This window comes from Artibeus jamaicensis, unplaced genomic scaffold, assembly GCF_021234435.1.
Source record: "Artibeus jamaicensis isolate MK-2021 breed Jamaican fruit bat unplaced genomic scaffold, CSHL_Jam_final contig_240, whole genome shotgun sequence".
Taxonomy (NCBI): Eukaryota; Metazoa; Chordata; class Mammalia; order Chiroptera; family Phyllostomidae; genus Artibeus; species Artibeus jamaicensis.
In genome coordinates this window covers 9761015-9777429 of record NW_026521506.1, presented here as the reverse complement: position 1 = coordinate 9777429, position 16415 = coordinate 9761015, and the positions used below count along the sequence as shown (strand labels likewise).

Genomic DNA, 16415 nt, shown 5'->3' with positions numbered 1-16415 from the left:
GTGCCCTGACTGGGAATTGAACCAGCGACCCTTTGGTTAGCAGCCTGTACTCAGTCCACTGAGCTACACCAGCCAGGGCTTTGCCTCTTTTTCTGTGTTCAAAAGCAGTCCCCGACAGGATCTCACATTCTCACTCACTAAGGTGTAAATGACCAACAATGGCTAAAATGTTACAAGGTTTTTTAATATTAAGCATACAACTTTAAAACAAAAAAAAATTTAGGGTGTTATCCCCAGGAAAAAGGAACATATTGGGGGGACAATTGTATGCCTTCCTGGTTTTGCAGAATTTACACTTGATTTCAAATTGGTAATTTATGAAGATGTGTTGAGGGAAATTAATCATGATTTCTTTACACTTTGGAAAGTATTAGCTTCATTTAAGAAATTGTAGATTTTGTGATTGCTGTTTGCTATACGTTTTGCTATCTTTTGCCCCTGAAATTTAAAAAGTAGGAGGTAAATCTTCCCGTTATTAATCAAAATAAAGGGTGAGGAGAAAGAGAAAATATATTTGATAATAGACATTTGCACACTGTTGCACCCTTTACCAAATGCTTTTACATTCATGGTCATGTATATTGTTGATATTGAATTATTACTAAATAATAAGGATGATACAAATAGAACACACAGCAAAAAAATCACAGTAATTCAATTCAATTACCAATATTAGGTACTTACCACGAGTTACCCCGTTTGTGGGGACCTTGACCTTGCCCCCAAGGATTTTTACAATTCAGTCGTTGTAGCAAAAGAAAGGCTCCTTGCCCCTTGGCTATCTGAGAGGTAAGAGTTGAAAATAGAACATACGTAAAACCCAACAGTCATGCTTTGCCTTGTAAAAGAATGTTTGCAGCTGCAATCGAGATTCAAGGAATGCTTTTCGTTCCACAGAATTTATGAAGGTGGGAATAGCACCACCAACCCCCTGGGACCTGGGAAAGGGCAGTCCCTGGCAGAGGGTAGGGATTGGTGGTGGTGGTGGTGAGTGTGTCTGGGTTTTGCAAATGGTGAGAAAGACCTTCTATGGTACAGTTAAAAGCAGAGGAAAAGTTCTTTGTGCAAGAAGAGGAAAGCACCGATGTACAAAGAGCAGATTTAAGGGAAAGAGAATTCCTTGTGCATACATCTGCGAGGGGAGCTCAGGCTGACTGTTGGGGGCCTGTGGGGAAGCAGTTTAGCAGGGGGCTGGGGGCTCTGGCTTCCCGCCTCCACTCCAGTCCGCGCCCAACGCTCAGGCAACAGTTGGTCGTGCGGGGCCAGCTCGGGCTCTGAGTGGGGAGGGGGAGTCTCGCGATCGTTGGGGGGGGGTGGAGGAAGGGGGGAGCGTGACGGGGGAGGCCATGACGTAGGGTGGGTGGACGGAAGTGGGGCAGGGTGAGGGTTATTTAAAGAAGGGGGGCGAGCGAAGGGTTTGGAAACGGAGTGATTCCCCACCCAGCCCCATCCAGCTCTTTCCAGTGCAGCCGCTGCCGCCGCCCAGGAGCTCTCGTCCACTCCCTCACCCCTCTCCTTTTCCCGCTCCAACGCCATGGAGCAGGACACCGCCGCAGTGATAGCCACCGTGGCAGCGGCTGATGCGACCGCCACAATCGTGGTCATAGAGAACGAGCAGCCGGGGCCGGGGCCGTCCACCTCTAAGGAGGAGGGATCGGCCGCCACGGCCACCGAAGCCACCGTGGCCACAGAGAAGGGCGAGAAGGAGGTAAATCGGAAGGGGGTGTGTGTGGGGTGGACAAATCTTGTGCCGGGTCCCTCAGAGGGACCCAAACCCTGACCTTTTTGCGCCGACAGGTACCCGCGAGCGTGGCGGGGATGGGGGCTGTGGGCGCGCGGACTTGGGGGGCGGTGGAGCAGTCTGAACACTCACTCCCCTCCCCCTTTCCTTCTCGCCGCCTGGAGGGCGGGGGCGGGGCTCAAGCGCGGGCGCGGCGCGGGGTGCTGGGCGCCGTTATCCAGGGGCTTGAGAGTCTCTCGGCAGCCCCCAGCCCCCTTCACGTTCCCGGAACTGGGGTAACGCGCGGGGTGGGGGATGGGGCCGTGCAGGAATCAGCCTCCGCCTCTCCCTCTCCTCTCACTCCCTCTTCCCCTCTTCCCGTCGGCCTCTGCCTGGGAAATCTGGGCCCTTCAATCCCACACTCGAGCAAAAAGGGTTTTGCTGGGGCTTATTTTTCAAAATTGAATTTCAGGGTGCGGGTGGTGGGAAGGCGGAGGACGATGGGAGAGACTTTTACACCTTTGACTGGCAATGTGGCCTTTTGGGTGGCAGGGGGAAAAAAATCCCTTGTTCGTTGGGTCCCCGCCTGCTGAGGTGGGGGTGTCACCCCGAGAAAATGAACTCTCCGCGTCGTACTCTCTCCCCTCCCCCCAGTTCAAACCCCAAACTGAGGAACAGTAGGCGCTGGCTTAGGAAAATTTCCAACGTGTGCACCCTTACCCTCTGCCCCGCCCCCGACGGTATAGTGTTTCACTCCAGGGCCACCCAGATGGTCCCCCAATCCGGCCCCAAGCCTTTCAGGCTTCTTCCTTCCTCTCCTAGTAGGCGCTGCTGCCTCCTGGAAACAGGCAGGTTTAATTTTTTATTTTTTTTACCCTGCTTCACCAGGAGGACCTGCTGCTAATGTACATAAGGGGACCGCTCAGACACTTATTAAAGCCAAATCCAGAAAATATGTATTATCTCTATAGGGCACATTTCCTGTGGATCAAGACATGCTAATAAATTATGAAACACATTGAAAATTGAGATAAAAGTGGGATGGGGCATGCGGATTTTTGATATATAATAAAATTGTAGGATGGATAATTTATGCACGGATGGATTTTTCCCGTTTTTGAATAGACATATTACACTTTAAAAAAGGTAGGTAATTAAAATTATGCTTAAGAGATCTCAAGTGGCTTTGTCAGAATCATTATATGAAACTATACCACCAGATGAAAAGCTTTTGAAGGAACATCTTTTGCTGTGAATTAGAATAATTTAAAATTCAGCAGTTGCTTAAATGACATATTTCACTGTTACAAGGTTGACTAAACAAAAAGACAGTTGTAGTGTTAAATGGAAACCTTAGAAAACATACACATTTAAACACCCACATGATACTTGAATCAGTAAGACAATATTGATGATTAAAGCTGGGCCTAATACCAGGTGTTCATAGAAGTCAAATGTTGGGAAATTCAGAAATGCATCTAGGTGCCTTTTATTTCCTAGACTGGGTAAATGTAACTGCTAACCTGTCTTTTGTATGACAATAAAAGTTGTTGAATTTCCAGGTTGTATAAGTTTTTTGAATTGTGAAAAGACTGGGAATCAATAAAAAACCCTACATAATAAGCACTGAGTCGATACAAGTGCCTTAATAATTAGTATCTCATTTGTCTGCTCAGCATAGGGAAATGAGGTGCTGTGTGGCAGGAACTTTGTGGGTATCTGAAGCTTACTACTTTACTCATTACTTCTTTTTAATTTTTTTTCTTTTGAAATCTAAATAGCACCACAATGTCTACTTAAAGTTTTTTCATTTCTACCATTCCTTCAAATAAACTAATTTGGTCCCCACCCCCACAAAAAAACCCCAAACTACTCAATATATTGTATACTAGCTTGACTCCTTAAATGGTGTACTGAAAGTGCAGAGTAACCTTTCCTTAATATCAATTATTAAGGAAATACCATTAATTATTGTATCAGTTATTGTACTCTGACAGTGAGTGATACAGAGGCATTTGAGATCTAGGATGTTGTTTATCCTCAATTAAGTAACTACTTCCCAGACACTTCCAGTGTTGTGTTGGGTTTTTTTTTTAAGATTTTATTTATTTATTTATTTTTAGAGAGAAGGGAAGGGAGGGAGAAAGAGGGAGAAAAACATCAGTGTGTGTGTGTGGTTGTCTCCCCAGCACCTCCTACTGTTGACCTGGTCCACAACCAAGGCATGTGCCCTGGCTGGGAATAGAACTGGTGACTCCTTGGTTCCAAGGCTGGTGCTCAATCCACTCAGCCACACCAGCCAGGGCTAGTGTTGTGTTTAAGTAACTTCTCAGTCTCCTCCCTCAATTGTCAGGCTGTGCACTATCACTTTTAAAATATGTCATCTACTTTCATTAGAAAAATTTGTTTATGATAATGGACATAGATGAAACAAAACCGTGAAATCATTTGTTTATGATAATGGACATAGATGAAACAAAATGATGAAATCATTTAAAAAATGTAAAATACAAAAATACAAGTGATGCATACAAGAGGGAAATAATGCAGCAGGGAGAGGGAAATAGTTATACCAGAACATCAGGGAAAAGGGACTTGCTGTGGTGGAGCTCTCACATTCGGGGCTTGTGCCATCCCTTCTTGCTGTTGACACCGTGTCTTTTTCTAGTGGTCTTTCTCATGTCATTTGCTGCTGTTTTTATCCTGTGTAGTCTGGAAAGCCAGATTATTAAATTCGCCAAGAATTGTATATCATAAAAGACAATAGGCTCTGCGTGAGAGTACTTTCACAATGTGTAAAGTAGATGAGATTTGGTGAATTAACTTGTGATATTTAGCTACAGAAAAGTATTTTTGCTTACCTTCTGGTTCCTAAACTTATTTGGTTTAAGCGATAGGCATATAACTTCAGTGTTAGGTTATCTGTAAACTGGAGTTGGTGTTTTTGGGAGTTAAAAACATCAAGGAAAAGGTCATAGTCTTTAAGACAGAACATCTTGATGACTGCATTCTCATGGTATCTAGATTTCTAGATGATAAAACACACAAGAAATTTATTGGAATAGCATAGTCACCTTTTACCTTTTCTTGTATGAGAAGTATATTTTTGAAAACATACACATGCAAGTAAGAAGTTATGAGGGCAGATTTAAAATTTCTTGTGGAAGATAGCACCAATTATGTTAATTGCCTATAGCTTTTAATAGTACTGTTCAAGACTAGGGATTTTAATTAGCATATAATTAAAATTTTACAGCTTTTACTGCAAGGTAAACTAAAAAAGTAATGAATAAAATGTTTTTCTAATATTAAAGCTTTAGTTTTGTCTAGGTCCCACATTCTTAGATACATAGTTGTGTATATGGAATAAAGTAGTTTTCACTGTTTTGAAATTTGAAAATTATAGACTTCACATAGTATTTTAGGGAATAGTAAAGGTGTGGGGTTTGTTACCCAAATTTCCTTTTAATTATTGCTTTGAAAATAAAATAGGATTTATAGTATATGTGACATTTTAAAAGTGCGGGGTTGAACCCTGGCTGGGGTGGCATTGTCCAGGCCAGTAAACCAAAAGGTCATGGGTTCCATTCCAGTCAGGGCACATATGTAGGTTTCAGTTTGTTCCCAGTCCAGGTATGTGCGGAAGGCAGCCAATTGATGTCTGTCTGTCTGTCTCTCCCTCTCCCCTCTTCTTTCCCTCCCTCTCTAAAATCAATAAACATACTCTTGGGTGAGGATTTTAAAAAGTGTGGGATTGAGGGGATTTCAGCAGTTTTTTATTCTCACCCACCCAGGAATACATTCAAAACATCTGACATAGATGATACATACATAAGAGATTCTGCAAATCAAGATGGCTGTTATTTGGGTTAAGAATAACTGAACAATATCAGATCAGTACTCCAAAGTACAAATCTGGGACCAGGATCAAATTTCCTGATCTTAGTTTTGATTTCCTTAGAATAGAAATTTTAGTAAATCTTGGAAAGATACATTTACTATTGGAGCCATGTTTTTCTTATGTTTAAGATCACATTCTGTTTGTGATTTATGATTTAAGTTTTTCAGGAAAGGCTAACAAAACCCGTGATAAAATGAACATAATTTCTTCAGTTTTCACAAACAGATTTGTATTTTGAATTATATAGTCCTTGTTAAAATTGAAATACTCTCTCAGCTTTGGTACTAATGGGTACATTTGTTTTTACTCTTTTCTTTCTTGGTTTCTTACAGGGAAGGACTTGTATTCTATATACCTATTTGTACTTACAAGTACAAGCTTGTATTTATAAAGGATAGAATGTATGAGATTAGTGTTTCTAAGTAGGTGATTTTTAAAGTTTTAACTAAATTACAACTTTTTAATACCAAAGGTTAATAGTTATTAGCCCTGAGAAACTGCTTCTACAAAATATTTACATAATATAAATAGTTATAATAGTTTTCTTCCTGGTTGGAGAAATTAACATAAGGCAAAAGTTCGAAACTGTACTATTTCATTATTTTAAATATTAATGATCACACTACATAAAAAGCTTAAATGTTCTAATTAGAATATGGAAACAATAAAATATAGTGTCATTTCAGAAACAGAAATCACATTCTTTTCTTCCGAAACTCTGGCTTGTTTCAGTTACATAAAGTGTTATTATTAATATGTACCTTCCTTGAATTCTTTGTTTCGTGGTTGATAATATTAGTATATTCTAGATTTTAAATTTTTATTATATTTTAGTATATTTTAGATTTACAATCTCCTATGAATGGGCACACATTTTCTTATGCTTTAAATTAAAAAAATAGGCAAAAAGGCTCAGTATTTCTCCTTTTGGATTTTGTTTCAATTAATGTTCTTTTTCTGGCTTTCACAATTCTTTGGATTTTTTTATTGGACCTCAGGTGCACAGAACTGGATTAATCATAAGCCCTGCTTCATGACATGCTCTCATCATTGATCCATGCATGGCCCATGTTGATTTATTTATTTAGTATTTAATTATTTTTTACTTTCTTTACATGAGAATGTTGACCACTTTTAAGACTTTACTTTGCAATTTGATGATTGGTTTTCTTTGAAATTCTAGAAAAGCGTTTCTCCATTTCAACTCAAACTTGCTGCTAAAGCTTCTAAATCTGAAAAGGAAATGGACCCAGAATATGAAGAGAAAATGGTAAATATATTCTTGGGTAGGATAGTGAATATTGTAGTTGATTTTTATAGAGGAGATGTGAAAGATTAAAAAATACATGTGTATGGATAATGAGTACAGAATTATAAATTTTAGAATTAGAAAGTAATTTAATATTGTAACAGGTTTTTTTGGTTGAATAAATGAATCTCCTCATTTTCAGATGAGGAAATAAAAGAGCAGAGAAGCTATATATGGAATAGTTGGGACTAGAATCCACATCTCTTCGTTTTTGTTCGGTGCTCTTTACTCCATAAGAAGGTGTTTTGTGCTAGAAGTACTTTATCCACTAAGTGAAATACCTGTGACAATATCACTATGGCTGAAAGAAAGCAAGTCATGAAGCTAAACTCACGTGTTTTTCTCCCTCTTTCCTTACTTTGGATATATGAATGCATTGTGAAACATAATATGGTAATGCATTTTCTGGAGGGAAGGATATGTGCCCAGTGCATGAAAATACTACATGTTTAAGCAGTATAATCTTAGTTATGCCCACCTACTGCTTTGCTATGTACATTTAACTATTTAAATTTTAGCCTGTAAATCCGTATTTTAGATTTAATTTAACTATAGATTTTTATGCTTTGGATGTTTTAAAGACTAGTGAATTTGGTCAGTTCCAAAGAAAAATGAACAAGTAGTGGGAATATAGCTTTTTGTGGAGGGGTTTTTTTGTGGTGATATTATAAAAATAAATAGAGATAAAGTATATTTTTGGGTTGTTTGTAGTGATTTCACAAAACTCCATGCCTTAATGTTTAAGGCCACATCTAACATAGATAGTTAATGTTTTAACAACTCTAAAAACAGCATTCCAGTGAGGATAACATAAAATGAAAAGGTTTTGGTCTTCTTCCAGCTGCTGGTCTGAATATATTTGTCTAATTATTGAATTTATGTTAATAAATTCTTGTAAGTTTCTGGTGTCATTAATTACACATCCTTCATTAGCAATCAAATATCCTTTACACTGTGAATAAAAAATTTCTTTTCTTTATCTAGAATGGAGTAAATACATCTTTTGGTCTTTTAAAAATTTTTTTAGTGAAAAAATTTTATTACATTTATGTGGTACAAGTTGTATGACCTTTGATAATTTATTGAGGGGTTATAATACATACCAATTTTCAGTACTTAACATACTATTTCACATGTGTGTGCTTTCCTCCAAATTCCTGCTTACTTTGCAGAAAAACTTTGTATACTATTAGCATAAAATGTAATTTTCTAGATCACTATAATCGAAGAGATACATGTATTTTACATTGTTGCGCCATAACATTGAAAATATTTTGAGACAAGATGATACTGTATTCTAAGATTCCAATTATTTCTAAGTGCAGCTTGAAAATTCTTGAGAGTTCAGTTTATGATGTGTGTGTGTATATATATTTATATCATAATTCATTTATATTTCTATATTTGTGTTACATTATATATTATGAAACTTAATTTTGTTAACTGTTTAGGAAAAGAAAATTGTTGTGGTTTGGTAAGAGGGATTTACTTTTTGATCCCAACTCTTTAAGCAAGGTACTACTTATTGGGATATTTACTGAGTCTGGCAGATCATTTTGATTTTATTCAAACTGTCTGATTTGGCTACCTACTAGCTGTGGGAGCTTGAGCCAAGCTATTTACTCTCTCCGCACCTCAGTTTTATCTTCTGTAAAATGGGGACAATACTAGTAGCTATCTAACAGGTTTATTAAGAAAGTTAAATGGGTTAGTATGTTTAAAGCTTAGAACATAGTACAAATTAAGCACAATATAAGTGTTTTTTAAATAACTTTGAAGGAATGAAAAAGAAAATCATTACTTTTTATTTTGTTTTGTGATCTAGAAAGCAGACCGAGCGAAGAGATTTGAATTTTTACTGAAGCAGACAGAACTTTTTGCACATTTCGTTCAACCTTCAACACAGAAATCTCCAACATCTCCTCTAAATATGAAATTGGGACGTCCTCGAATAAAGAAAGATGACAAGCAGAGCTTAATTTCTGCTGGAGAGTATGTTGGCACCTCTCTTTCTTCCCTCCGTCTTCCTCCTGTCTCTCCTTCTCCCTCTCCTTTTACACTCTTTTATCATATATTAAGTACAATTTTATGTTCAAAAAATAAGGTTATTAGTGCAAGTATGTCTCATAGGCAATAATATATTTTCTTATTACCAGTTAATCAGTGAAACTGTAGGCTGATTCTACAAACTTCTGAACAAGACCCTAGATAACTCTTTTTTTTTTTTGCATAAAAGATAGTGGCAATGTATAGTGACTTAATTGGCACTTCAGCATTTGGGTTGAATATGATGGTGTTTCTTTTTTCATCTCAGCTACCGCCACAGGCGCACAGAACAAGAGGAGGATGAAGAGCTACTCTCCGAGATTCGGAAGACGTCTAATGTGTGTGTGAGATTTGAGGTGTCACCTTCATGTGAGTACTTTATCATGGTGGTGTTTTTTCAGTTTGGTTTTAGAAAAAGTTTAATTGAGTGTATTAATGGAAGTATGAGACATCATTGACATTGATTTTGTTTTTCAGATGTAAAAGGAGGACCACTGAGAGATTATCAGATTCGAGGACTGAACTGGTTGATTTCTTTGTATGAAAATGGAGTCAATGGTATTTTGGCTGATGAAATGGTAAGGAGTTGGTAGCCAAAAACACGTTCTTATTTTTCAGTAAATTTTTTGTAAATTAGAAATAACCATGCCGAACTGCCACTCTGAGGCTTGGAGGCTAATTTTACTTAATTATCGTAACATAAAAGTCATTTGTAAAATCTAGAATTATTTCTTTAAGTAATCTCTAGAACATATACTTTCAGTGGCCACAAAATTCTTTTTTTTATCCTCACTCAAGGACATTTTTTCATTGGTTTTATAGAGAGAAGAAGTAGGGCACAAGGGAGAGGGGTAGGGGATAGAGCGAGTGAGAGAGAGAGAGGGAGAATGAACATCGATGTGAGAGAGAAACATCGATTAGTTGTCTTCTCAGATGTACCCTGACTGGGGATCAAACTGCAACCTGGGCATGTGTCCTGACCAGAAATCGAACCAGTGACCTTTCTACAGGACAATGTTCCAACTAGCTGAGCCACACTGGCCAGGGCAAGCCACAAAATTATTACTGGGATTTCCTCAAATGGTATATTTTTTAAAACCTCGTAGTTTTGTTATTGTTTGCACTTTGGCTTGGAGGAAACGAAGAGTCAAAATGAATGACAAAAATGGAGCATTTGTGTTAACTTATTATTTTATTTATTTATTTATTTAGTTAGTTATTTATTTATTTATAGACAGAAAGGAAGGGAGGGAGAAAGAGGGAGAGAAACATCAAGGTGTGGTTGCCTCTCATGCGCCCCCTACTGGGACCTGAACTGAATCTCAGGCAATGTGCCCTGACTGGGAATCAAACTAGTGACCCTTTGGTTCATAGATGGGCGCTCAATCCACTGAGCCACACCAGCCAGGGCTGTGTTAACTTTTAATGATCTGTTTACTAAGTCCTTTGTGCCTTATCCTGTTAGTGTTACTTTCCTTGATCCCACTTTATTTCTGTTTTAGCATTAATTTTTGACCCATGTTTTCATCGTAGGCCACCTGAAATCGGTTTTCATTGTAGGCTACCTGAAATCCTTTTGGGAATGAGGCAGTATGTATAAACCAAACACTAAATGAATGAATAAAACAAATAAACAAACAAATGCATGCATGAATGAATGTAAATGCCTCTGTGTGTGAGCGAGCAGAAAGTGAACAGATAAAGAAAAAATAGTACAGTGTTGAGTCTTGACAGTTGAGTGCCAGGTGGGGATCAGGAAGTAAGCCAAGAAATTACGTAAGTAAAATGATCAAAGAGAAAAAGTAAGGTTATTTAAGATGATGTTTCAGCCTATCAGGAGAGTATCTGAAGGCTTTGATTGCTATTTTATGACCAGATAAATAAGATGGGGTTTGAGAGAGGTCAAGGGAGAGTTCCAGATCTATATGACCCAATGAGGCTCATTTATGTTGCTGCTCTTGGCTACAGCCTGTCTAAACATGAGGACTCCAAAGAGTTTTCATATTGAATATATGCTGACACAGAATATGACTTAATTACTAAAAAGGGAAAGATACTTTAAAGAATATAGAAAAATTGGGGAAAAAACGAAAAATGTTAAAAGTTAAGTTTAATTTTGCTACCTAAAATTAACATCATTTAACACTTTGGGTATATTTCTTTTTAGTCTTTTCCCTTCAGATATATTTATTTCGCATCATTAAGATCATACTGTATATATAACTGGGTATTTTGCCTTTTTTCACTTTCATACATATTTTCCCCATACTTTAAACATTTTAAAGAAATGATTGTTGGTTATTGCATAATAATTAATCCTAGGGAGGTACCATCATTTATTCACTTCCTTATTGCTGGTCATTTGGATCAGTTGATATATTGTGTGTATGTATATGTGTGGCATATAATAATATTATGAGAACCATTGTAATTTAGTTATTCTCTATTTCTCAAATTATTTTCATAGGATTCCTAGAAGTGGAGTTACTTGGTTGAGTATAAATATTTTAAGCTTTTGATGTGTAATATACATAAAACCCAAATATTAGGATAAACCCTATAAAATAGGTTTATGTTTAGAGTTTATAAAAGAAGCTAATGTACTTTGCATGGAGATAAGGCTAGAAATTGTTTTAAAAGGCCATGTAGCACAAGACTTTGTTCCCTTTCCCATGGGTTAGATGGTGGGTTCATAGGTGGTAAATATGTTGTTTTTAAAAGTCCACTGGACTGGGTAATCTTTAATGTCCTTTATGGCTTAAGAGTTCTGTTACATTCTGTTCTTTTATGGTTCTTTAGTTCTTCCAGGGAGTGATATACTCATACAGAGCCACATGCCCCTTGAAATGCATAGTCTGAATATTTCATGCCTATGTTGTAGTGTTGGGACAATAGGAAAGGAAGACTAGCATCTAAGGCTGGTAAAAGAAATGCGTGTTTGTGAAATACATACTCAAAATTCTTAATTTTGCAACTAGTAGAAAAAGTTACATAGTACAATAGATTGCTTGCTTTTTTAGAAGTAAAAATCTCCTAAATAGGGAGTTGCTTTGTTGAGCAACTTTCTAATTGCAAGTTCTTGGTGTTTTTTTTGTGCTCACAGTAACTATTGAATTGAGATGTTTATTCACTTTAGAAAAACAGTCTTTTAAGTTTTCCCTATGTGAGATAGTTGACAAATATTTTTTGCAATGTTGTTAATAACAATGTTTCATTAAATAAAAATGTTTATGGATTTTTTCATTGTGATGATAATGCAGGGTCTTGGTAAGACTCTACAAACGATTGCTCTGCTTGGTTACCTGAAGCATTACCGAAACATTCCTGGACCTCACATGGTTTTAGTTCCAAAATCTACTTTACACAACTGGATGAATGAATTTAAACGATGGGTCCCATCTCTCCGTGTTATTTGTTTCATTGGAGACAAGGATGCGAGAGTAAGTGAGAAACAAGTTTAAAAAGGCAATCAAGAATAATACTATTTCTGAAGTTAAGTTGTATGCTTTTGCCACAAGCCATTTAAATTTACTACTACTACTAAACAACACTTAATTTGTGCTTACTGTAAGTTAGGGTCTGTTTTAGTGCTTTTTGCATATTAATTTCACTCTCACAATACTCCTATGTTATGGATGTGTTACATATTAATAACAGACAATTCATTATTGTGCTTATCTGCATTGACTTTTAAGTAGCATGTTTGAGTTGCACTTTTAGGTGACTTTTTATTTAAAAAGTTATTTTCTTGACAGTGTATCTTACCAATAACTATAATTTGTGCTATTTTGACAGCAGAAATGTGTAAATTTGCATCACTTAAGGTTTTATGTTAAACTTTTTGACTTATGACTTTGACTTGTATACATGCACACACATGTGTGTACACACACATGAATAGAACCTTTTCTGTTTGTACAGAGAACCTTGTGTTTTGTGTTTATGCATAGACACAGCTTTCAGCTTTGGTCTTTGAGTAGAAAAACGTGTATGCATGCATTCTTAGGTAATATAAGAAACTCTGGACTCTTGTTTAAATTAGCCATTTGATGATCTAGTAGGTTATAGAAGGAACCATTCAACTGAATGTCACAGAACCAAACAATGATTAGGTGTTTTCAAGACTGAATGGGGTCTGGCACCTTGGTTTCCTTTATTTTTTGTCTCTAATTCCGTAGTGTCTTAATTATTTAATACCATTTCCCAGGGTGCAACTGAGATCTCTACAAAGACTTTTATTTTTCTTTTCCTCTACTTTAGTGCAGGCAATCCTTTTATACATAGTGGACACTTAGTGAATATTTGTTGAATGAGTTCAAAATGTGTTGGTACATAACTGAATTTGTGAAGTAAAGACTTCACAGTGAACAGTTAATTTTGTTTATGTACTACACTTTCAGATTTATAATACTAACCAGCCCCTCCTCGAATAGATATTGCTGCTCTCTGTTAACTTCTGTGATTTTATTTTGATCCATAGCATCTGGAATTCAGTTTATACAAGTTAAAAACTCTTATCAGTCCATTTGGCTACCACGTCGGCCACTGTCTGTGAAGATTTGAAAATAGTTTTAAATAGTCTCACAGTTTTGAATATTCTTGTTACTAGATAGAGCAAGTTCCATTTATAAAGATCACATTCATAGCCTCATAACAACATCAGGAAGTTCACAAAAACACGAATAGGCTTTTATGAGCCCTTTTAACAAAGTATATGACTTGTCTCTGCTAGAAACAAAGGAACATACAAGAGATCTCAAAAGGTTAAAATCACTCATGTATATTGAATTTTTTCTATTTGTTGAAACTGTATCATGTTGGTAATACTTAGATCGTGCTAAGCATATGGCATTCAGAAAGCAGTTATATTGCCCATGTCCTTTTGGACCCCTGTGATATGAAAAGAGAGCTTAATAATTTAGTCATCTTTTGGTGATATGAAATTCCCTAGCTCACCGAATATGCTGTAACCGTTTAAGGGAAACCTTTGCTTCTCTTTTGTTGGTGAATATATTAGTGTGTCATCCCAATAATTGACACTTGGTGCCTCACTTTTTCTATCTAAAATGCATGAGTCCAGATGATTACCAGGGTTTCATAGAATTCTTAATCTTCATGCATTAATTCTATGATAATCTTGTCAGCATACTCTAATATAAGGAATGTTATTTTGCATTAGGCTGCTTTTATTCGTGATGAAATGATGCCAGGAGAGTGGGATGTTTGTGTTACTTCTTATGAGGTGGTAATTAAAGAAAAATCTGTATTTAAAAAGTTTCATTGGCGTTACCTAGTCATTGATGAGGCTCATAGAATAAAGAATGAAAAATCTAAGGTAAGCCAGTTCTCAATATATTTATTAAATTTTCTTTTCAACTATTATGTTTGTTTGCTTCTCTGGAATGAAAATAAAAAACTGATGGGAGATTGTGATTTTATTCATGGATAATGAATGAAAATCACTTTTAAAAATGGTTTTAAAGTTTAAATTATTGAATACAAGATAAATGCAAAGAGAGCACAGTTTCTAATATAATGAAAATTGGGAGTTTATATGCTATATCTGTTGTAGCTGAACTCTGTTCTGCAACAGTATTTTGATATTTTGGTAATAGTTGGCGTGCAAATGTCATTTGCATTGATTAATTTTTATTGAGGAGTACTCGTATATTCATATGGAGTAGAAAAAAATCATTTCCTGGAATTACCTGACTTGTGTGAATTAGAGTGTGGTGTTAACCTTGAATAATATATTCTTGCCATCCAACTCCACTGACATTTGGAAAAGCATCAATTATTATGATGAACTTCTCTTTGGATTACTGGGCTACTTCAGGGGAAACAGGGACAGAACTGGAACTAAACCATCAGATGGATCATAGTAATTTCAAATTAGAACTAATGACCAGTAAATGAATATGTGCTAGAGAATAATTTTTTATTTGAGAGCATTATAAAAATGGGTATTTTCATTGATAGGATTACTGTTCTTTTATCCTTTTTGTGCTTTCATTTTTGTGGTCATGTATTTTGAGAGGTAATCCAAGATAGCAGGGAAATTGGATTCAACTCTGGTGCTTAAAATTTGTGACTGTCAAATTAGAACTCGGCTAGGCATGACATGATTGACATGGTGAAGATATTACTGTGTAAAGTGACTAGCCTGAATTCCACTGTTTCTGTGCACCCAAAATGTAGAAAATAAATTTTTTAAAGTGGGGAGAGGGTCTCAGGTATGATTATGATGTACATTCTTGAAAGTGTAGAAATGCCTAGAATATTTTGTTCAGTTTTGCTTTACTGCAGCAATGTCACCTAAATTAGGATATTTTCCATAGAAAAATGTTAAAGTTTTTTTATTAAAAAAAAGTATTGGTTGGATAAAACCCTGAATGTTGAGTATTCTAATAAATAGAGTAATGTTAACATAACTACTATTTTTCTAGCTTTCAGAGATTGTTCGTGAATTCAAGTCAACTAACCGCTTGCTCCTAACTGGAACACCTTTGCAGAATAACCTGCATGAACTCTGGGCATTGCTCAACTTTTTATTGCCTGATGTCTTTAATTCTGCAGATGTAAGTTTAAGTCATATGTTTTAAGTATAATTTTCTTATGTTCACAAGTATGTGTTTTCAAAGTATAGAATGTAGATGGAAATTTATAATTCTGCCCTGCCTGGTGTGGCTTAGTGGGTTGTGTGCTAGCCTTTGAACCAAAATCTCACCAGTTTGATTTCCGGTCAGGGTGTCTTCCTGGGTTGTAGGTCAGGTCCCCAGTTAGGGGCGAACAAGAGGCAGCCAGTTGATGTTTCTCTCATACATTGATGTTTCTCTTCCTCTCTATTTCTCTCCCTTTCTCTCTCTCTAAAAATAAATAAAATCTTCTTTAAAAGAAATTTATAATTCTTTTTCATTTGTGATTATTTATCTCTGTGTTTTGTTTTTTTCAGAAAAGGGCTCTTAGGTACAAATTTTTTTAAGTGGAAATATCTAGAGAAATAATGTGGTTTTTCTTTGAGATTATCCTGCTTGTTAAACTTTGCTTATATCACATTGCTACCACAACTTAGGAGATAGACTAACTTCTGAGCAGTGCATCCACAATTTTCTTTTAATTCATTTGGAAGGGTTTATGCAGACTGGTTTGACAGATGGAGTCTTTAAAATGATCTTTGGTTACTGCAGGATTAACATTTGGTGAGTGCTAAAGAGCTCAGTATGTGATTTGAAAACAATAAATTTTGTAAATATATGATCTATATTGTTTTTTGTCATTAATGCAAGATTATGAATTGAATGATTTAGGGACTTTGGAGCTTGATTTTCCTCATTACTGATATTAATTGATCATAAAAGTACCAAGGTCAGCTATCAGTTGGTTTGTATACCTTATCTTGGTTTTGTTTGGTTTTTTTATTGTTTAAGATTTTCATTGCC

General features: G+C 36.4%; 1 protein-coding gene and 1 non-coding gene across 7 annotated transcripts in view; one reads left to right on the top strand and one right to left on the bottom strand.

The window, feature by feature from the left end:
• Window positions 1-1370: 1370 nt before the first annotated feature.
• The window catches only part of SMARCA1 (SWI/SNF related, matrix associated, actin dependent regulator of chromatin, subfamily a, member 1), a 78031-nt gene continuing 62986 nt past the window's right edge, over window positions 1371-16415 (top strand). For 5 of the 6 annotated variants that reach the window (XM_037147116.2, XM_037147115.2, XM_037147119.2 and 2 more), the window contains exons 1-8: window positions 1371-1708; window positions 6805-6891; window positions 8756-8922; window positions 9245-9345; window positions 9454-9554; window positions 12237-12416; window positions 14156-14311; window positions 15423-15554. In XM_037147116.2, the coding sequence (XP_037003011.1) occupies window positions 1535-1708; window positions 6805-6891; window positions 8756-8922; window positions 9245-9345; window positions 9454-9554; window positions 12237-12416; window positions 14156-14311; window positions 15423-15554 (1098 nt within the window). In that variant the 5' untranslated portion in view covers window positions 1371-1534. The remainder of the gene's footprint in view (window positions 1709-6804; window positions 6892-8755; window positions 8923-9244; window positions 9346-9453; window positions 9555-12236; window positions 12417-14155; window positions 14312-15422; window positions 15555-16415) is intronic. The other variant, XM_037147121.2, reaches the window with a different exon arrangement.
• LOC119050700 (small nucleolar RNA SNORD112) lies at window positions 6608-6679 on the bottom strand. Its single transcript, XR_005082805.2, has one exon. It is a non-coding gene; the product is annotated as a small nucleolar RNA SNORD112 (small nucleolar RNA).